Source organism: Myxocyprinus asiaticus, chromosome 28, assembly GCF_019703515.2.
Source record: "Myxocyprinus asiaticus isolate MX2 ecotype Aquarium Trade chromosome 28, UBuf_Myxa_2, whole genome shotgun sequence".
In the NCBI taxonomy this organism is placed as follows: Eukaryota; Metazoa; Chordata; class Actinopteri; order Cypriniformes; family Catostomidae; genus Myxocyprinus; species Myxocyprinus asiaticus.
In genome coordinates, this window is record NC_059371.1 from 44,207,925 (window position 1) to 44,231,070 (window position 23,146).

The window sequence follows — 23,146 nt, forward strand, 5'->3', positions numbered from 1 at the left end:
CCCAAGGATGAACCAGACTCGTGGAGGTCCACAATTTGTTTTCTGAGGTCTTGGCTGATTTCTTTTGATTTTCCCATGATTTCAAGCAAAGAGGCACTGAGTTTGAAGGTAGGCCTTAAAATACATCCACAGGTACACTTCCAATTGACTCCATTTAGCCTATCAGAAGCTAATTGGCTAATTGTCTAAAAGCTTGACATAATTTCCTGGAATTTTCCAAGCTGCTTAAAGGCACAGTTAACTTAGTATATGTAAATTTATGACCAACTGGAATTGTGGTATAGTCAATTAAAAGTGAATGTAATGGGAGTTTAGCAGATTCTGTGTGTATATGTTCTGTTTATTTCATATTTCATTAAAGAATCAATAAAAAAAATTAATAGCAAAAGATCTTTTAAATATTTGTGTAGCTACAACATAACTTAAGTTAGCCTAACTTAAATTTGATCTGTTCAAATAACTCTATAAAACCTTGCAGTTTGGTGCTAACTTGCAACAAGCACATTAGTATATTACGTTTTTCTGCACTGTATGACAAGTGTTGCTCACAGTTTACAGATCACAAGTCAGCCAGAATACTGCCATATTTGGTATGATCCCTCAATAATTGCTTCATGAATAAAACAATATACACTGATATTTCAAATGGTTACTCATCCTGGAACTAGCCATTAGCTCCACTCTTCTCTACAATGGTAACCTCCAAAATTATTCAATCTGACAGAAACTCCTCTAAATCCCAACATAACAGAATATTAATTACTATCAAGTCTACTACTTGACCCATTTAGCATTAAATTACATTAAAATAACACTTAATTTTAAGTTACTCTCTCATTTAAGTCCCATGCAAAGCATGCTGGGAAATGTAAATCCCCTGCTCGGTTTCAGTAATACATTGACTCAACAAATAATTCACATAGTCCCAACACCATTTGATTAAATAAACGTAGATGGATTGTACACAATTAAATTGAGACCAAATGCTAAAGAATTGTTGCATTAACCTATTTGAATAAAGTGAGCAAGCAGTTAAAATCACACCATCCGTTTAAAGTCTGAATGCATTTGAACATTTCATAGCAATGTAATAATCAGTTTTTGATGACTGTGTTGAATTTCACTTTGACTTTACACAATATAATTATGTTCTCATCTTAAACATATACGTATTGTTGATTTTAAATGTACTGGTTTAGTACTTTCAACAGAGCTTCATTCCCTTTTTTCAGTGAAGAATAGTTCACCCAAAAATGAAAGTTCTTTCATCGTTTACTCACCCTTATGTTGTTCCAAACCTGTGAATTTATCTTCTCTACTGAACACAAAAAGGCAAACTTATATCCTTGCCACACATTTCCATAAAATTAGGAGCATGTCAAGCTAAAAAAAAAAAAAAAAAAAAAATTCACTTAAGTTATTCACTTATATTCCCCCCAGCCAAAGCTCTAAAGTGGACCATGAAAATCTAATGGACTACAATGATGGCATGTCAACACTGTTTCGCACACAAAGCTATCACCTGACTTCAGAAGACTTGAATATAGTTTTATTATACATTATTTGTTGTGCATTTTATTTTCTAGTCGGAGCCCTCAGATGTTAAGAATCAGCTGTTTGTGATCTTTTACTCAAAACATCTTATTTACTACATACAATGCACAAACTAAATGCAATACAGAATGTCTACAGAAAATGTGGTGCTTATTACTTAATAGGTTCTTAGGTTTCTAAGGTTATACAGGTTGCATAAAGTTTATGCAGATTAGTAGCAGAGAGCAGGAATAATTGTAATACTTTATTTTATTGCCAATTTATTCATAAATTGTTAATCCTTAAAATATGCTTAAATCTCAGAGACAATTAAGCTAGAAGTATACAAAGGCCAATGTTACATTCATTCCAATAGGCTGTATATTTGTAATAGTGATATGCGATAAATGTTACATTAAATGGAAAAAGCTTTATAATGTGAATGTATTCAGCAGGGGGCGACAACCTACGGCCCGTGTGCCAATGGGTAATCACTGGAACGCAAACAACAGCAAGAGAGGAGTCGATTATTTTATGTCTATAATGTCCCTCACACCTGCATTCCAATCGACATCTTTATGTAATCCTTACTTAAGATCACGCAGCATTTTCTTTGACTTATTGGAGGCCAAACAAAAAGTTTAAGTGTGACGAGACTGCATAGCACGTGAAAGCCATTCGCACATCACAGCGCACAATTCTGGCAGCGCTTCACTTTCGGTGAATCGTGCGAGTATACGCTAGCTTTGCTTCGGTCGCATTGAGCGGAAGACAGTCTACATTTAGTGTTTCATTTGTTTCTTTTTGCTTTCAGAACAACATGTGAAGTACTGTAAACAAGAAGCCACCGTTATTAATCATTACACCCTCCTCAAACCACAATGACGGTCACTTTCAAAACTACATTAAAAGAGTAAACAAACACACATTGTAGGGATCACAAATCTGAGTTTATTTCAAACAATTAACTAAAGGGTAAAATAAATTTGTTTTTTAAAGTGAAATTCCATCTTTGGATTTATTATCACTATTTACTTGATATCATTGGACCGGAAGATGATTCTTGCTTGCTGTGACTATTCGGGCAATTCTTTTTTACATGTTTCCGTAAAGTACTTGCCGAGATGAAATGTTCCCCACATGAAGAGCAGTGGTATGTTTTCTCTCCAGTACAAATTACCTCGTGTTTTTTCATGTTTTGTGACAGAGTGAAAGTCTTTTCACAGTGTGTGCACTTGTATGGTTTTTCTCCAGTATGAATTCTCTCATGTTTTTTCAGGTCATGTGACCAAGTAAAACTCTTTTCACAGTGTGAGCACTTGTATGGTTTCTCTCCAGTATGGATTCTCTCATGTTTTTTTAAGTTTTGAGATAGAGTGAAAGTCTTTTCACAGTGTGAGCACTTGTATGGTTTTTCTCCAGTATGAATTCTCTCGTGCATTTTCAGGTCATGTGACCCAGTGAAACTCTTTCCACAGTGTGAGCACTTGTATGGTTTCTCTCCAGTATGAATCCTTTGGTGCTTTTTTAAGTCGCTGGCTGTAACAAAGGTCTTCCCACATTGAAAGCACCTATGAGCTCTCACACTGGTATGAATGCTTTCGTGATCTTTCAGATTGGACAGACGTGCAAAACTCTTTCCACAAAATGAACACTTGTAAGGCTTCTCATTTGTGTGAGTTTTCATATGTCGTTTTAGGCCTGAATTTGCAACAAATGTTCTACCACACTGATCACATTCAAATGGTCTTTCTCCAGAGTGACAGCGGAGATGATGTGCGAGACGGGCTGCAGATGTGAAACTCTTTCCACACTGATGACACATGTAAGGCTTCTCTCCTGTGTGAATTCCCATGTGTACTTTAAGATAATCTTTACATGCAAAACCCTTTCCACACTGATGACACGTGAAAGGCCTCTCTCCAGTATGACCTCTCATGTGTACATCAAGATAATCTTTACATGCGAAACCCTTTCCACACTGATGGCACGTGTAAGGCTTTTCATCAGTGTGAATTATTTGGTGTCTTTTAAGGTTCTGTTTAATTTGGAAACTCTTTCCACACTGATGGCATGTGTATGGCCTCTCTCCAGTATGAACTCTCATGTGTACTTTAAGATTGCTTTTAAGTGTGAAACATTTTCCACACTGAGAGCAGGTGAAAGATTTCTTGGTTTCGCTTTGAGGCTTTTTTAATGGGAACTTCTTAGTCTTTGAGCAACTCAAAGATTTTTCTCCAGATATAAAATCATGATGTTTCTCCTCCACTTCATTCAGCTCTTCACTTTCCTCCTGTATTTCCATCAGCTCTACAATGAACACAGTAAAGACAAAAATTAATTCAAGTGGGACAAATGTGAAATCAAATTGAACCCCAATATAACGGCAGAACAAACCTCCAGTACTCATTTTTATTTTTGCAGTGCAAAACATTTATACAATCAATTCTGATTAATAACTGAATTTTATTATAAGTCATTTGATCAGAATATTGTGTATACCTCCATAAAACGATAACCATGAATAGAACACAGCCTAAATAAACATCTTTATTTTCATGATCAGTTTTCCAAAAATACTTTAATAAAACAAAACCTAAGTGGGGTATCTGTGATGGAGAGCCTGTGAATCGGTCTCCATCACAGGATTTTAATGTGTCTAAAAGGACTTGGTTTTTTGTTTTACTCACCCATTTTCAATATTTATTTGGGTTTTATTGTGCAAATGTTTTTATCCGTCCAATTTATTGTATGTATTGGTTGTTTTAACTCATTCAAACCTTGTTGTTCTGTATTTATTCAAAGGTATTGTATTTAAGAATGAGGAGCTGAGGGATAATTTTTTTTAAAATAATGGTATGTTCTAATTGGCAAAGGTGGGAAAATTTCCCTATTTAACCCAGCCGCCATTAGGAGGAAGATGGACGACGAGTGTTTGGAGCACATGGACAAGGTTGCTAGCATGCTCGAGTGCAACGAAACTCTGGCCTCCATTGTTGTGGGAGGAGAGCAGATACTGCTCTTAGTACCAAAAACAGGTTTTTTTAAAGTAACCTTGTATTTATGATTGCTTTTAAACACTATTTATGGGGGCCTGGGTAGCTCAGCGAGTATTGACGCTGACTACCTCCCTGGAACGTGAGTTTGAATCCAGGGCGTGCTGAGTGACTCCAGCCAGGTCTCCTAAGCAACCAAATTGGCCCAATTGCTAGGGAGGGTAGAATCACATGGGGTAACCTCCTCATGGTCTCGATTAAGTGATTCTCGCTCTCAATGGGGCGTGTGGCAAGTTGTGCATGGATCGCGGAGGGTAGAATGAGCCTCCACATGCTGCGAGTCTCCGCGGTGTCATGCACAATGAGCCATGTGATAAGATGCGCGGATTGACTATCTCAGCAGCAGAGGCATCTGAGACTTGTCCTCCGCCACCCTTATTGAGGTGAGTAACCGCACCACCACGAGGACCTACTAAGTAGTTGGAATTGGGCATTCCAAAATTGGGGAGAAAATGGGATTTATTACACTATTTATTTGCACATTTTGCACCTCTGATGGAATAAACATCTTTTTGGAATGCCCTTCCTTCTCTATGGTGTGATTCTCCTCGTGACTGCCTTGGTCCCCATCTCATCTATTCAGCCGATTGCACAGATGTATAGAATTACAGACTTTTCAATAATTAGTTGCTATCTTTACTGATATACAGTCTCCATTTCACCCCCATTAACTTAGAAATAAGATAATTTTTAAGCATTAAATTAAATGTCAGTTCCTCCATACAGTTAATTTCTGACAACTTCTATCCACTGACCATGTAAAGGGGGTTCTGGCTTGTACTAATTTCTGGTAATGGATTTTTTTTACACCAATGTAAAAAGTAATCGAGTAATCTCAACGAAATCTCTGACGAAAACTGATTTATTTTACAATGTCATGGCTAGTGAAACCAGGTTCTTAAAGCAACTCTTCCTTTTCCTCTTTCAATTGACTTGTTTTACATGTAAAATACCATAGTACATGTTATTACAACCTACTTTAAGTTCTCCTGTTCAAGTAGGCTATATTGTTCAGAAACATTTTTGATCATTTTTTTTTTTTAGCATAAGGATGTGTTCCACACCTGTCCATTATATAGTTTTATAAAAGTCATAAAAAGTGATTAAAAAAAAATCATAAGTCATGTTATGTAAAAAAACTTGCGTAAGAATGATGTAAAACATTTTTTATTAATTTATCTATCCATCTATAAAGAAACCAATAAAGGTTACGTATAGATGGTCATTATACCTCCACAAATACAACTGTGCTCAAAAGTTTGCATAGCCTGGCAGAAATTGTTAAATTTTGGCATTGATTTTGAAAATATGACTGATCATGCAAAAAACATCTTTTATTTAAGGATAGTGATCATATGAAGCCATTTATTATCACATAGTTGTTTGGCTCCTTTTCAAATCATAATGATAACAGAAATCACCCAAATGGCCCTGATCAAAAGTTTACATACCCTTGAATGTTTGGCCTTGTTACAGACACACAAGGTGACACACACTGGTTTAAATGGCAATTAAAGGTTAATTTCCCACACCTGTGGCTTTTTAAAATTGCAATTCGTGTCTGTGTATAAACAGTCAATGAGTTTGTTAGCTCTCACATGGATGCACTGAGCAGGCTAGATACTGAGCCTTGGGGAGCAGAAAAGAACTGTCAAAAGACCTGCGTAACAAGGTAATGGAACTTTATAAAGATGGAAAAGGATATAAAAAGATATCCAAAGCCTTGAAAATGCCAGTCAGTACTGTTCAATCACTTATTAAGAAGTGGAAAATTCGGGGATCTCTTGATACCAAGCCAAGGTCAGGTAGACCAAGAAAGATTTCAGCCACAACTGCCAGAAGAATTGTTCGGGATACAAAGAAAACCCCACAGGTAACCTCAGGAGAAAAACAGGCTGCTCTGGAAAAAGAGCACAATACGACGATATTTGAACAAAAATGAGTTGCATGGTCGAAAAGCCAGAAAGAAGCCTTTACTGCGCCAATGCCACAAAAAAGCCCGGTTACAATATGCCCGACAACACCTTGACACGCCTCACAGCTTCTGACACACTGTAATTTGGAGTGACGAGAAAATAGACCAAAACAGATCTTTGTTTGGAGAGGGGTCAAATCAAAACGTTCCTCGACAGGCTATACCGAGCTTAAAAAACCCAGCAAAACAGATCACAAAAGTGATCTGATGAACGTGAGAGCAAAAACCAATGGCATAAATAGGGAGCTAGACCTAAAAGGTACTCAACATATCAGACAATCAAAATCATCGCATACTGCAGCATTGGCATCTTCCACTCCAGTTATGACTCGACTATTCAATACTGGTATTCTTCCACCCCCAATACGTCTTGAAAATAGATTTGAACCATTAATGAATGTGGAGGAAGAAACCCCAAACATGATCAGGCTTAGATCACAACAGCCAGCAGCTAACACTACAGCTGGCAGGTGCTCAAGGTCGAGCAGGCAGCATTCAGCTGAGACCACAGCCGAGCTCAGCACTCGGACAGTGGGGGACTCCATTAACAGAAACATTGGTAGTGGGGCTACTACCACTTGCTTCCTTCCTCGAGCAATGGTTTCTGAGGTAAATAAGGAACTTATGAACATTCTAAATGAACCATAAGACTGTGAATCGAGTTATTATACAGTGCATCTGGAAAGTATTCACAGCGCTTCACTTTTTCCACATTTTGTTATGTTACAGCCTTCTTCCAAAATTGATTAAATTCATTATTTTCCTCAAAATTCTACAAACAATACCCCATAATGACAACGTGAAAGAAGTTTGTTTGAAATCTTTGCAAATTTATTAAAAAAAAAAAAAAAAAAAAAAAAAAAGAAAATCACATGTACATAAGTATTCACAGCCTTTGCTCAATACTTTGCTGAAGCACCTTTGGCACCAATTACAGCCTCAAGTCTTTTTGAGTATGATGCTACAAGCTTGGCACACCTATTTTTGGGCAGTTTCTCCCATTCTTCTTTGCAGGACCTCTCAAGCTCCATCAGGTTGGATGGGGAGCGTCGGTGCACAGCCATTTTCAGATCTCTCCAGAGATGTTCAATCGGGTTCAAGTCTGGGCTCTGGCTGGGCCACTCAAGGACATTCACAGAGTTGTCCCAGAGCCACTCCTTTGTTATCTTGGCTGTGTGCTTAGGGTCGTTGTCCTGTTGGAAGATGAACCTTCGCCCCAGTCTGAGGTCCAGAGCGCTCTGGAGCAGGTTTTCATCAAGGATGTCTCTGTACATTGCTGCATTCATCTTTCCCTCGATCCTGACTAGTCTCCCAGTTCCTGCTGCTGAAAAACATCCCCACAGCATGATGCTGCCACCACCATGCTTCACTGTAGGGATAGTATTGGCCAGGTGATAAGCGGTGCCTGGTTTCCTCCAGACATGATGCTTGCCATTCAAGCCAAAGAGTTCAATCTTTGTTTCTCATGGTCTGAGAGTCCTTCAGGTGCCTTTTGGCAAACTTCAGGCGGGCTGTCATGTGCCTTTTACTGAGGAGTGCCTTCCATCTGGCCACTCTACCATACAGGCCTGATTGGTGGAATGCTGCAGAGATGGTTGTTCTTCTGGAAGGTTCTCCTCTCTCCACAGAGAAATGCTGGAGGTCTGTCAGAGTGACCATCGGGTTCTTGGTCACCTCCCTGACTAAGGCCCTTCTCCCCCGATCGCTCAGTTTGGCCAGGCGGCCAGCTCTAGGAAGAGTCCTGGTGGTTCCAAACTTCTTCCATTTACAGATGATGGAGGCCACTGTGCTCATTGCGACCTTCAATGCTGCAGAAATTTTTCTGTACCCTTCCCCAGATCTGTGCCTCGGTACAATCCTGTATCAGAGCTCTACAGACAATTCCTTGGACTTCATGGCTTGGTTTGTGCTCTGACATGCACTGTTAACTGTGGGACCTTATATAGACAGGTGTGTGCCTTTCCAAATCTTGTCCAATCAACAGAATTTACCACAGGTGGACTCCAATCAAGTTGTAGAAACATCTCAAGGATGATCAGTGGAAACAGGATGCACCTGAGCTCAATTTTGAGTGTCATGGCAAAGGCTGTGAATACTTATGTACATGTGATTTTTTTCATTTTTTATTTTTAATAAATTTGCAAAGATTTCAAACAAACTTCTTTCATGTTGTCATTATGGGGTATTGTTTGTAGAATTTTGAGGAAAAGAATGAATTTAATCCATTTTGGAATAAGGCTGTAACATAACAAAATGTGGAAAAAGTGAAGCGCTGTGAATACTTTCCGGATGCACAGTACATGTGGGGAAAAATGATATTCAGAAAGAGCAGTCAGAACTCCTTAAGAGGGATTTCAATCAACTCTTTGAAACATTTGGGAGATTGAAAGTTCAGTTGTTCATCAGTGGACCACTTCCAGCCGAGGAACAAATATGCTTTCTCCGTTGCTAAGTCTAAACACTTGGCTTCACAAAACTTCAACATGAGAGGACTGAACTACATTGATAATTTAAATCTTTTCTTGAGTCAAAGAGAACTGTTTAAATCAAATGGCTTTCACCCAAACAAACATGGTGCAAAAGTGCTAAAGGACAATATCTACTTCTCCCTCCATCCATCTGCAACGCGCACAAATCCACTCAACCTGGATGACACACAAACATCACCGCAGTGTCTGGATGACCACAGGATTGCACTTCAGCACCTGGATGGACATTTGATCAACAAATCCAAAAATAACACAGGGAAGACACAACATGGGGCTGAGCCTCACACACAGAGCATACTACAGTCAGACTGTGTTGACTTAAAACTGCTCCAAGATACAGGACCCAAGGACAATTTCCGGGAAAAAAAGACAAGGGAGCCAAGATAACAACAACAACAACATACATCAGCCTCCAGAAACACCACAGCCAGTCTCGGTCACCACACACCTTCTCCCTCGTCAACATCCCCACTCCTGAGCTTCTCTGAGAAAGCTCTCCCTCTACATTGCTGCGAGCCCCCAGATACAAACCAAAAAACGGCAGGCCCCTCTATCACCAAAGCCTGCAGGCCCAGCTCACCCTCCCTCTGAGAGAGCTCTCCGGCCACTGCCACAATGCAAGGGTACATCTCGTCCTTCTGCTCTCTATGAACTACAAACAACTGACACAGCTCTAATTGAGGTGTATCGGTTCCCCACTACGGTAGCAGCAACCCTCACAACTGCTTACAGAAAAAGCGGGAACCCGCATTGCCAGTAGCTTTTTCAACATCTGTAATGTTAAGTGATAGGAAGACTAAGGCCTTCTCAATACGTATGGCAAACCAATCTAATCTGTTGCACATTAGACATAAATCCAACATTACTGTGGGGCCAAAAACAGATAACAGCCAACAGCTGCATTGCAACAGTCTTCAATGTAACAGCCCCTCCAAACTTTACTTTTATGAGTGTCTGCAGAGCTGTTAGGAGAGGTGAAGGATTAGCAGCAATATTTAAAGATGTCTTTCAATGCAAGCAAGTGCCACTTGGTGATTACTTGGCCTTTGAATATCTAAGTATTGTACTAAAAGGTGCTCCACACATTCTATTTATAATTATTTATAGGCCTCCAAAATACTCTCCTGGCTTTGTTGATGATTTTACAGAACTGTTATCAACATTCATATAGATAATCCTGAACGCAACACTGCCAAAGAACTCAAGAGTTTTAAACACTTTTGATCAGACTCAACATGTAGATGCACCCACACACAATCGCGGACACACTCTTGATCTGCTCATTAGCAAGGGTCTAAACATTTCGTTCAATATTATTAAGGACATTGCGCTCTGATAATTTCTGTATTTTCTTCGAAAAATTGATTTCTCCTGCCACTGAAGTTAAATCTGTCTCTGTCAAAAAGAGTTACATAAATGAGAACACTAGTGTGCAAAATTTTCTAAAGCATTTGTGCACTTCTGTTTTTGTGGTTCAAAATAATTGTACATGTTTGTATATAACAGAACATCACAAATTCATATTATGCAAACAAATTATGTTGGGCAATTCAAAGAAATGTCAACCATATCAATTAAAAATAAAGTCACAAAAAGGAACAAAAAAACATTTTAAATTCTATAGTGCTGTAATGGATAATGCCGTCCAGACTGCTACAGGGCATCGCTTGCAGTCTATTTTTAAACGCAGCCTTTCAAGCTTTTGTAATCATGCAAGACCATTTTGTGATATCAATCTTAACTCAAATCAATCGTGCAGCCTTAATGGATACTATACCAATGTCTCAGAAGTTGAAGTTTGCTGTTTACAAAGAATGGACCGTTTTACCTCATCATGTACAGGTAATGCCGCTTTTACAAGTGTCACGCAAGGACGTTTTTTCCTCAATGCGAGAACGAGAAGTAATATTTAATTTTAATCTATGTTCTTTGAAGTGCCAACCCTTCTACATTCTGTTGCTATCATTATTTCTGGATTATGCATTTGAATTCAAAGAGTTTTTACAAAGTGTGATAATTGCTTATAAATTAACCATCTGTTTTTCATATCGGCATTTTCATGCTTCAACCGATTTGCTGATGTTTTTTTGTTTTTTTTCCCCCAATTTGGAATGCCCAATTCCCACTACTCAGTAGGTCCTCGTGGTGGCGCGGTTACTCGCCTCAATCCGGGTGGCGGAGGACAAGTCTTAGTTGCCTCCATTTCTGAGACCGTCAATCCGCCATCTTATCACATGACTCGTTGTGCATGACACTGCGGAGACTCGCAGCATGTGGAGGCTCATGCTACTCTCCACGATCCATGCACAACTTACCACACGCCCCATTGAGAGCGAGAACCACTAATCACGAACGAGGAGGTTACCCCATGTGACTCTACCCTCCCTAGCAACCGGGCCAATTTGGTTGCTTAGGAGACCTGACTGGAGTCACTCAGCACACCCTGGAATTTGAATTCGCGACTCCAGGGGTGATAGTCAGCGTCAATACACGCTGAGCTACCCAGGCCCCCTTGCCAATGGTTTTAATTTGGTCATTAATATCGGCGGCTGATACATCATTGCATCCCTATTTAAAACATAATATAACCTAAGAATGCAGTACCCCACTAGCTTCAACGAACATACTGAACATTTTTTAAACATTATAACCAAAAATTTATTTTCAAGAAGACAGTCATATTGGGCCCTGCAGATCCCATTGGACGATCACGGGTCTTGCCTCATAGCAAAAGGGGCCACACTAGAAATGTGAAATAGCATGTTACCAATGTGCTACTCACCACCAACGAATATCCAATGAAAGTCAAAATCACATGCATGCTTTTCCCTACTAGTCGCAAGTAATTTTAAAGGGATAAGTTTGAATTTATGTTATGATCCAGTCTTTGTAAACAGAACTGCATGTTGATTTTCAGGAGTAAGTAAATTGTCTGTCAATCTCAGTTTTTTGGGAGACTTGCACTGAAATTCCTGGAGCCTCTCTCTCACTCATAAGTTCTCTTTGAGTCTTTGCCTCTGACACGTCGCCAGGCCATACACCGCTGCAGTCGCTTCACCATAGGTTCCATCTTCATTATCCGATGTAGGTCTATTCCTGCCTACTCCACGATTTACCATCTTGCATTCAGTTTCACAGGGAGAATCATACGTCTGTGACCCATCTCTCCAATGTATGCATATTTTCGTGAAGGGTGTCTGAAACCAAATCTTCTTTTCTTTCAGTATTTTCTTTATCCCAGAGTAGACTTTATGTTTTTGGATTACTTTTGTAGCATAGTCGTGAACAAATGACAGCGCGGAGCCTTGTACCCGCCTCCACTTTTGCCAGGCCCGTTTCAAAAGACACCTCTTTCACTGTAAACTGGAGAAAGTTCACAATAATTGATCTTGGTGGTGAGTCTGGATTAGGTTTCTAGACTAAGGCTCTGTGTGCCCATTGAATTTAAAGATAAAGGTCAAGACCAAGCTCAGTTTTAAGAAACTTTAATCCACAAACTGGGTGATGGAGCTGGTATCCTCTGGACCCTCTGGCACCCTGTAGATACAAATGTTGTTTCTTCTTGATTTGGATTCCAGGTCAGTGAATTTTTCCAGAGTGTATTTAACGGAGCAGTGTTTGCTTCAACAGCCCATGTCTCCAACTGTTTGATGCACCTTTTGGCTTCAGAGAGTCTGTTTTGTTGCTTTTGAACTTCGTTGGTGTTCGTTGTGAGTTTCATGCATTTCTTGTTTGAATTCCGTGAACTCTTATTTCATGTTCTTCCGAAATTCTTCCTTAAAGCCCTCCGACCTCAGATCCACCTTTACTTATTTTCTCAAGTCACATTTGTTTGCTTATTTTAAAGCCTGACGCAAACGACATCTTGCTTACGTTCACCTGTTAGCATGGCCTCTGCCTCGTCGCCATCCTCTCATTCAAACAAGTTGCTTTCGTCCTCTGTTACACTCTGTTCAGTCCCTTTTATTTGACTTAAAAGCTCCGACTTCTTGTTTTAGTACCCCCACTCATTTTAAATCAAGATTAATTTCACTGACTATCAGGAGCCAACATTGCATAGCTTTATGCAGCCATCCACTATGCTGCCTAAACCGGAAGTCCTAAATAAACTATTTTATCTTGCGTGGTGTGCGCTGCAAGCAGTCCTGAATGACAATGCAATAGAATTCACATGAACGAGCTTGACAAGAAGTGCCGCCTCCGTTCAGCCATCTCTCACCCATTGAAAATTAATAGGAACTCACAGTTACCACAAACCACCTTTTATATGCCATTTAAATGCTATGTGGTGGGGTGAGCAAGCGACAGATACAGTGGGTGGGGCATCAGGCCTTGGAGAGGCGTTTATTGAAAATGTTAAACAAAGACCAAAAGGGGAATTAAAGGTTCATGGGGTGGAGGGGAAGATATGGCATCCTCGCGGTGCATTGGGGCTATGTGAATGTCAGGGAGTGCCGAAAATTTTAACAGAAACTTTTACTTTAAAATCCAGTAACAGAGACACCGACATGGAGAAAAGCAGCGTTTTATGTGAAAAGATGTAAACGGCAGCAGATGTTTGAAGATATATTGACGTTAACCAGGTTGTGCTTACACAAAAATGAGCACAACAGCACAAAACACTCAATGTTGTGCACTAGAAGCTCCTGTCACCAAGACAAATTCCTTGTATGTGCAAGCATACCTGGCAATACACAATCAGAATCAGCTTGAGTTTATGGACATTCTGCACATTCTGTTAGTATTTGCATTCCCTAGTTGCCCATTGAAGTCTACATTCCCAGAAGAGATGAAGTGATCGCTCTCTTGGTAATTAGCACATTAATAAAGAGCATTATTTTGTGCTTGAGCAGAAGTTGTGAAGCTGTTTAGTATGAGCCACCAACACAGCGGTCAATTATCGCCATATACTGCTCAAGCCGTGCCGCACTCTACAAAGATGTACCTTTTTAAAGGACAACAGAGCACTTCTAAAACTACAATAAAAACAGCGGGAAACTTAAGTGTGACTTTTGACCAATTCTGACATGACAGTCGATTGTCATGAAAATGTTAAACAAAATTAAAGGAAGAAACATACCTGAAGGAATGAAATCCTCATCATCACTTTGTTGTTCTTCTGTTGTGGTTTCATCATCATCACTCTGTTGTTCCTCTGCTGTGGTTTCATCATCAGCACTCTGTTGTTCATCATCATCTTCATCACTCTGTTGCTCCTCTGCTGCGATTTCTTCTTTTATCTCCTCCTGCTTCACTTCAATCTTCACTGGTGTCTGCAGCATCTGCTGTTCTTCAGTGTGAATCACATCCACCTGCTCTCTCATGATGAACATCTGAACACAAAAACATCATTATAATGGACTGACATTCATCAAACTCAAAAATTATTATGTTTATACACAAGAACAAGAACTTTTTCTGTGATGGTATAAATATAAATGTGTGCTTTGCATTTGGTTTCATCTTCCTTAGAGCAGGAATATAATAGCAGGCTGTATACAGCGGAGAGCAGAGACTATTTGTAACACATAAGGTTTAAAAGTTTCAACACTGATAGATACAGTTGAAGTCAGAAGTTTACATACATTTAGGTTGAAGTCATTAAAACTCATTTTTTAACCACTCCACAGATTTAATATTACTAAACTATAGTTTTGTACATCTACTTTGTGCATGACACAAGTAATTTTTCCAACAATTGTTTACAGACTGATTGTTTCACTTTTAATTGACTATATCACAATTCCAGTGGGTCAGAAGTTTACATACACCAAGTTAACTGTGCCTTTAAGCAGCTTGGAAAATTCCAGAAAATGATGTCAAGCCTTTAGGCAATTAGCTTCTGATAGGCTAATTGGAGTCAATTGGATGTATTTTAAGGCCTACCTTCAAACTCAGTGCCTCTTTGCTTGACATCATGGGAAAATCAAAAGAAATCAGCCAAGACCTCAGAAAACAAAATTGTGGACTTCCACAAGTTTGGTTCAGCCTTGGGAGCAATTTCCAAACACCTGAAGGTACCACGTTCATCTTTACAAACAATAGTACGCAACTATAAACACCATGGGACATGCAGCCATCATACCGCTTAGGAAGGAGACGCATTCTGTCTCCTAGAAATGAAGTTTAGTAGTTTGGATCAAAAAGTGCAAATCAATCCCAGAACAACAGCAAAGGACCTTGTGAAGATGCTGGAGGAAACAGGTAGACAAGTATCTATATCCACAGTAAAACGAGTCCTATATCGACATAACCTGAAAGGCTGCTCAGCAAGAAAGAATCCGCTGCTCCAAAACCACCATAAAGCACCAGACTACAGTTTGCAAGTGCACATGGGGACAAAGATCTTACTTTTTGGAGAAATGTCCTCTGGTCTAATGAAACAAAAATTTAACTGTTTGGCCATAATGACTATCGTTATGTTTGGAGGAAAAGGGGTGAGGCTTGCAAGCCGAAGAACACCATCCCAACCGTGAAGCATGGGGGTGGCAGCATCATGTTGTGGGGGTGTTTTGCTGCAGGAGGGACTGGTGCACTTCACAAAATAGATGGCATCATGAGGAAGGAAAAATTATGTGGATATATTGAAGCAACATCTCAAGACATCAGCCAGGAAGTTAAAGCTCGGTCACAAATGGGTCTTCCAAATGGACAATGACCCCAAGCATCCCTCCAAAGTTGTGGCAAAATGGCTTAAGGACAACAAAGTCAAGGTATTGGAGTGGCCATCACAAAGCCCTGACCTCAATCCGATAGAAAATTTGTGTGTAGAACTGAAAAAGCGTGTGTGAGCAAGGAGGTCTACAAACCTGACTCAGTTACACCAGTTCTGTCTGGAGGAATGGGCCAAAATTCCAGCAACTTATTATGAGAAGCTTGTGGAAGGATACCCAAAACATTTGACCCAAGTTAAACAATTTAAAGGCAATGCTACCAAATACTAACAAAGTGTATGTAAACTTCTGACCCACTGGGGATGTGATGAAAGAAATAAAAGCTGAAATAAAGCATTCACTCCACTATTATTCTGACATTTCACATTCTTAAAATAGTGATCCTAACTGACCTAAGACAGGGAATGTTTTCTATGAATAAATGTCAGGAATTGTGAAAAACTGAGTTTAAATGTATTTGGCTAAAGTGTAAGTAAACTTCTAACTTCAACTGTAGATGATAGATAAAGATCCTAGCTAGCAGCTACATTGTGATGACGTAACCAGACAGGACCACATTGGTCACAGCGACGTACCATATAACGTTGTGGTAACATAATTTCCCTTATCTCAACGAGTCCCTTAATCGTTGAGATGACGTTTGTTGTCGGTTTGGGCAATGCTGCAAGTATACCAACGACCTGTTGGAAACTTGTAGAGAAGACCTGGTGACTTTGATAAAACTTCAGCAGGAATCTTTATTGTCGAAGATCAGGAACATCGGTCTTCACGTCAGAACGTGCTGTCTTGCACTGCATTCATCAAGTATGACTAAATGGAGCTGTACATTGTAGTTTTACATACATTTTAGAGGGCAGTCCTTCCAAGTGGAGACAAAGTACTCAGGTTACGACCAAACAAAGCATGCATGGGAAGTAAACTGTCATAGGAACCCGTCACAGACTGGAGTTCCACCATCCCTAATCCAATCAGCATAAATGTATCACTTAGACGACTTCATTATTACAGAAATAAAGAAGGACCCACACCTACAGCAATGCATTTACATTTGACACAGACATTGATTTAATAATGAACAACGGCCACCAATTTACAGAACAGGGCTGGGCACCAAGAGCCATCACAAGCTATGATTCCATCCGAGTTGCGAATTTAATTTATGGGAAAAACCATATTGCAAAAACAATGTGCGACTAAAGCCGCGTTTCCACCCAAGGGTGTTCAAAAGGATGAAATCGTCCCTTCCTGAGAAATTGTAGTCACTGTGAGTGTTTTATTAATAAAATACTGGCGGTTTAAGAGCACGAAGACAAAACACTGCAAAGAACTTTGTCTCATGTTTGGGAGCGACAGCGCATCCCACGTTTCTGAGCACTGTATGTGCATTCATCTATCCTTATGCATATACGTGCAGATCTATAAGATATTTTTAAAAACTGTCAATATACATTCTCTTCTGTACAGTTCAAGTTTGTTTTCGACTTATTTGCTCTGCAAACTCTCTGCAGGCTTTGGATTATCTAGACACCATTATTTAAGGATGACCGGAGCAACATTTCAGATGTGATGATTGGTCCACTGGTTAGTCCGGTAATTAACGTGTTTTTCAGTCACATGACCTTTTTGATGCACATCTTTTATTCCTAACAAATTCAATAGGAGTTTATTCGGTAAATGTGTTTCCATCATAGTTTATGCACATTTCTTCTTATCGAATAAAAGTTAACCACCTCAAGCGAGCGTATAATTTTTTTATGTGCATTTTGGAGATTTATTCGCATCTTGGCGTTTCCATCCAGCGGTTTTTATGCGATATCCCAAAATGGGCGTAAAAAAGCGTTGATGGAAACATTTGCATCGTTTGCATCCTGTGTGACTTTTAACGAGAACCGGAATTGGAAGAAGATGAAAAGAAATGAAAGTTCTCGTATTGTGAATTGATAGTTGGCTGAACAAGAAATAAGTAGTTCTCTCAACAAGAATTTCGGCATTTAGTGAACAAATAAATCAGGCATGTGATCAGCAAAGGACAAAAAAAAAATAAAAAATTAATAAAAAGAAGTGCCTTGCACAACCCCCCCCACCAACAGTCAAAAATACAGTATAACTTTAATCTATGATTGATAATATGATTATGTAATTTTTGGAGGATTTCAATTCTTGACAAACAGATAGCTGTTGAGGAGCACAAAACGACTCAAATTGAGTGTAGAAGTTATGAAATTGGGAACTCTCTATTCTATTTAGTCTATTTAGCCTTTACGCTTCATTTAAGCTTTAACGCACCTTTTCTGTTATTCTGTCTTCTGACACCTGCAAACAGGCATATTTATTGAAATCAATTGATTGAACAGTGCAGGACCAGTAAGAAAATACCCAATAACCTATTCTAAACAAAATTCACCCAGTAAAAGTTACCCAACATATTATAGGCAAACAGTCAGAATGGAAAATAATTAACAGGTAAGCAAGTCTAAAAATAATATGGTTAGAGACGTGCATGTTTTGCAATTTGCATTAGATATACTACAAAATATTACAACTGTTCACCCAAGAAAGTTAGCCAACAACAGTTATAATTAAAAAACAACAGTTAGGATAGAAATAGAAGCCTACGATAAACGTACACCTAATATATTGTCCTAAAACACGACATCCACTCACAGAATAACCACTTTAACAGCTGGCGTTTCTTTGAAATGTAGCCTATTTGATGAACTGGCAGGGTAAAAAAAAATGTGGAAAATATAGGCATGTGTAACGGTGGCCAGCTGATAGATAGCTGTGCAATGTGTATAAACCTCACTCTCTTGACCTCAAGAGGTGCACTAGCGACTGACGCTAGAGGCTGTAGCCTAAAGCCTCCTTGTTAGCACACCTGCCTCCCATGCCGGATACACCGGTTCGAGTCCCGTACGGCATGGGTTGAACACGTGCGTCACATAAACCTAGCGAACAACAGCCATTTACTGCTTACTCAGACCATACATTTTTGTTGAGCAAAATTTACGTCAACGTGGTCCGAACCCCATTATAATAAATGATGCTGTCTACACTGGAAGCGTCCATTGAAATATGTTGCACCAACAATAATCGCTTTAGAACGTTCGCTTTGACGTGTCCACTGCAGTCAGCCTCAAGCTGTTGCGTTGTGTGAACAGACGTGCCGGGTGTAGACAGGTGAGGTGATTAATCTCTGAACTTGAAAATGTCCCTTCGCCTGGAACAGTAAAGCCTACGTTCACACCGTAGCTGGTGTGGCCCAAATCTGATTTTGTTTCACTCACATGTTACACAAAAAAGTTGTAGGCACGCAGAGGTTTAAAGAGGACTAAAGTGTAAAAACAACCATAGTAACTTGCCATCCAACGTTTCGCAACTCTGCTTCCCGCACCACGACCAGCGATCCCCACTGATACTTTGCTTCTCTTGTGAGAGGACATTTTTCAGCGCGCACCACAAGAGAAAGGGATCAGGCTGAAGCAGCGTGTCTTCTCACTCGCCGCACGTGCCGAAAAAATGCAACATTAAAGTGCTAAAGCAACACCTGTGCCATGCAAGGGATGGTTGAATAACACTTGTTTGGATGAAGAGTATCAGTAATGCACTGTTGATATTAGGCCCGATGAGATATTACCCCCCCTTTAATTTTTTTAACAGATTTACACAATTCACGTGGGTCACAATTTTAGGTCGGAAAAAATGGAATTCCATATTAATACGGAAAAAAAAAAAAAAAAATCACATCCCTGATTAATTCAAATTGACTACACAAAGCAATGGTATTGAGGACAATTAAGACAGTTGTTGAGAAAAAATTGCAAAGAATGTCAATTGCATGGTATAAATTTATAGAAAAACTTCCGAAATTGGAAGAAAATATTAGGATCACACTTTAGAGACTCTCATGCTACAACACTGGTAACAAAACACAAAAAATAAGTGCTGAAACTAAACTTTTCAGTTATTATTAACGTTTGACACCTTTTAGACCGTAAGAATGGAAGGTCGCCAAATTTACTCTAAACCTAATCCCAGGTCGACCGTTACAGATCCAAGCGAGACTTTGTATTAAGCATGCTGACAGTGCGCGGTGCATTTGTGTGTAGTTACTATCAGCGAGTAAACTGAAAAGTTGCGTCTTAAATCGTCCTCATCATTTAAAGCATTGCTTCTGTACAAATTCACCGCATTCAACAATAAATGTCAATTTTAGTCATGATCGGACTTTAAATAGCCTGTTATTATGCATAGTCCACAGGTTAATTTGTAAGGTGTTAAGGACAGAATTTAGGGTCTGTTGCCGATTCTTTATGTTGGGATGTCTGACAGAACAATGGATTGCTTTAATAAACTGATACAAAAAAAAAACGTTTAATACCATGAACTACATGTTGCGCAACCACAATAATCTTACATTTACGCACTTTTGAAGCACTCTGTTTACACTTAAGCACATCACTAAGCTCGGGATGCGCATAAGCAGTGTCGTGCCCTAGACTGGAACATCTCTTATTATATACCTCTTTTTTTGTGTGTGTATTTATCAGTTCTTATTATAGGGCTTCCCTTAGCGTCCACACATCCCCCAGAAATTCGTCCACTTAGACGTTTAGACAATTGTTATATGATATGCATTTTTTTGCATCAGTACTGTTGCATAAGAAAGTGAGCAAATAATCGTAAAACCGGTTAACCGCGATTTTATTATCAGATGATACGCCAACTGTCAAAAACGCCGCGGCATCCCTACATTGAATATACTTTATTTATCTGTGCAATAATTTGAACTGTTATTATGCATTGTGTTGTAATGAAACATAACACTTCCCAAACCCACATTTGGTCCCCCTCAATGTTCAAACCTAATCTCGAGCGGCCATCTTGGTATGCTCCAACTCTTAGAGCATCAATGACTGACAGGAGAAAACACCCCCGTTTCACTGTCTCCGACCTGCGGATACAACAGTTGCATTTCGCCCTCTAGTGACAATCATGTTTAATGTTTAACTGGCTTGTTATGGATAATATTCGTTACGAGGCAGAAGATATACACGGATCGCGATGTCAGAGCATTCACCTGCCCTGGTGTTCAGCTTATTACAGCACAACGATCACCAAAGGAAGCGGGAAAACTATCCCCAAGTTGTAATGCAAGTAGGAAAAGCTGTAATATCTGCTTGTTTATGGTGACAACACGTCCTTACCCCCAAATGGAACTTTAAAAAAGTCAGACTGGGATTTCTAAATCACCTTAAATGCACGAGATTTGCTTGTTTTCATAGTGCTGTGCTCTATATGGTCATAGATGGATACACGTCATAAATACGTGTTCGTTTGCCATTTAAATCTAGAATATCAGTTTCATTTTAACCAGCTTTGCGTGTCTCCCTTGCTGCGCGTGATAGGGAGGGAAAGCGCATGCTCTTATTCAAGTGACTGCGAGAACAAGGCACTTTTTGATGAAAACAAAACAAGTAACTTGAACGAACACTTTGATGTTCACAATAAATAAGTCTGATAATGTCTTTTTGTATCTTACCTCAGTTTCAGTGAACTTGTTTACATTCAGCTGATCTGTTCGTCGATTAAGTTTTTTAGTGGTGGATACTGTTGATATAGATACATATAACTTGCTCGGGCTTTGAAGAAACAGGAAAAATTCCCGACTTTAAATAATTACATTTGTAGGACATTTGCGTTGTAGGGATGTACAAGCAGATTTCAGATATAAAATCGGTGACTGAATAACATGTTTACTCACTGAAATGAGATTTCCTATTAAGTCAATAGGGACATTGGAATATTTGGGCATAGCAATATGGCGGCAGTGGCTTCACTTATACGAAGTCATGAGCAATCAGTGGTCCAGTTGGACCTGTGACACATGCGCAGTACTCTGGTTCTCTGCAGGCTACTATCATCAGTTAACAGTTTAACCCTTGTGCATCAATTTATGAAAGTTACTGAAAAACTGCCATTATAATATTATATATTAATATTATTTTCCACTTTCAAAGAGTTACTTTTTTTAACCAACATCAGCCCTGATCATAACTACCAAATATTCATTCATGTTCAGGATTTTAACCCTTTAAATGCCAGTTTGTTTATATAATGCAACTGTAGTTTTTTATAAAAATCACAGTCAAATTTGAGATTATCACAGTCTGGGATATTTCAATGATCAGCAACAACATTGATTTTGATGCATTATTATGTTTTGTATAGTGTCAGATAAAAAAAAAAAAAAAAAAAAAAAACAGTACCTTAGAGGACAAAAATGTCCATGTCAAAAAACCACCATACAAATATTATATATTATTATTACTTTCCATTTCACTGACTTTAAATGCCAATTTGTTTACATAATGCCACTGTTGTTGTTTTTCACACACACAATTTTAGCTGCATCATTTATTCAGTTGTCCTGCAGTGCTCTATAATACAGCAAACAGAAAATAGGGGAAAAGCTTGTATTTGCTCCATAGGCTAAACATGAAAAAAATGGTGCCATCTGGTGGAAAATTTTAAAAATGTAATTTTGAAGTCAGGGATCCGGAATGAAAGCATAATATCATAGAATTCATGATTTTATGCTTTATAGGCACTAGGATCAAATATTTCAATGGGGACATTTTTGTCCTGAATGTAACTATTTTATGTATTATAGATGTATTATAGGAACTGAGGTTGAAATATCACAATTCCCCCCAAAATACACACCTTTGACAAAATTTATGCCGTTGGCATTAACGCAGCCAAAATAATCGAAAAAACAAAAATGAAAAAGACAAAACTGTCCCGAAGGTCGCACAACTTAATATATGAATTTGTCTCGTGCATTCATTCAAAAACATTGCTTCACTCACAAAACTAAAAACTGTGAATTAATCACAATTTACTTGAGTAAAATATTTGCAAATGTGGTAAATTTCCCTTTTGTTGGCAGTTTTGCCACTTTTGTATCTTCAAGTCAATGTCTCAACAAATATAGTAAAATTATGACATCATCAACTTCTATAAGTTACACGGAGACCAGGGTACCACGTTGCTAATATGTCATCCATATGATTAATTAACTACGTTTTAGGACATGGCCAAGACGTTTCTGGAACGTTGTTAAAGCTTCTTTAAAAAAATAACTTTACAAATACATCATCACACATGACTAACATATAAACACGAGACTCTTGACTTAAAGTTCTTGAGTTTAGCCACAGACAGGAAGTGTAAATAATCTACTGGTTCTTAACTTATTTGTTTTACTCACCTCTTACATGTGACCAGCAACACAACAAACTACATCAGATGATAATGAGCTTCTTCTTTAACATATAAGTCCCACAAATAATGTAAAACACATTAAACACGTGCCAAACTGAGCACTCAAAGCATCAGCTCTTCTTCATCTTCTTC

At 38.9% G+C, this 23,146-nt stretch overlaps 2 protein-coding genes across 2 annotated transcripts in view; both read right to left on the minus strand.

Moving 5' to 3' along the window:
* The window catches only part of LOC127418567 (zinc finger protein 501-like), a 240,533-nt gene extending 217,460 nt beyond the window's left edge, over nucleotides 1-23,073 (minus strand). Inside the window, exon 1 of the mRNA XM_051659160.1 lies at nucleotides 23,001-23,073. The gene's annotated coding sequence lies outside the window, so the exon portion shown is untranslated. The remainder of the gene's footprint in view (nucleotides 1-23,000) is intronic.
* On the minus strand, nucleotides 1,763-23,146 carry LOC127418607 (zinc finger protein OZF-like). Its single transcript, XM_051659243.1, has 3 exons — nucleotides 23,001-23,146; nucleotides 14,134-14,386; nucleotides 1,763-3,843 (listed from the first exon to the last, which is right to left on the minus strand). The coding sequence occupies exons 2-3, from the start codon at nucleotides 14,384-14,386 to the stop codon at nucleotides 2,561-2,563; spliced, it is 1,536 nt and encodes a 511-aa protein (XP_051515203.1). The 5' UTR covers nucleotides 23,001-23,146; the 3' UTR covers nucleotides 1,763-2,560.

Coding starts and splice junctions, on each gene's coding strand:
- LOC127418607 (XM_051659243.1), bottom strand. CDS start 14,386: ATGTTCATCATGAGAGAGCAGGTGGATGTGATTCACACTGAAGAACAG. Junction 3,844..14,133: donor TGAGGATTTCATTCCTTCAG/GTATGTTTCTTC, acceptor TGTTCATTGTAG/AGCTGATGGAAATACAGGAG.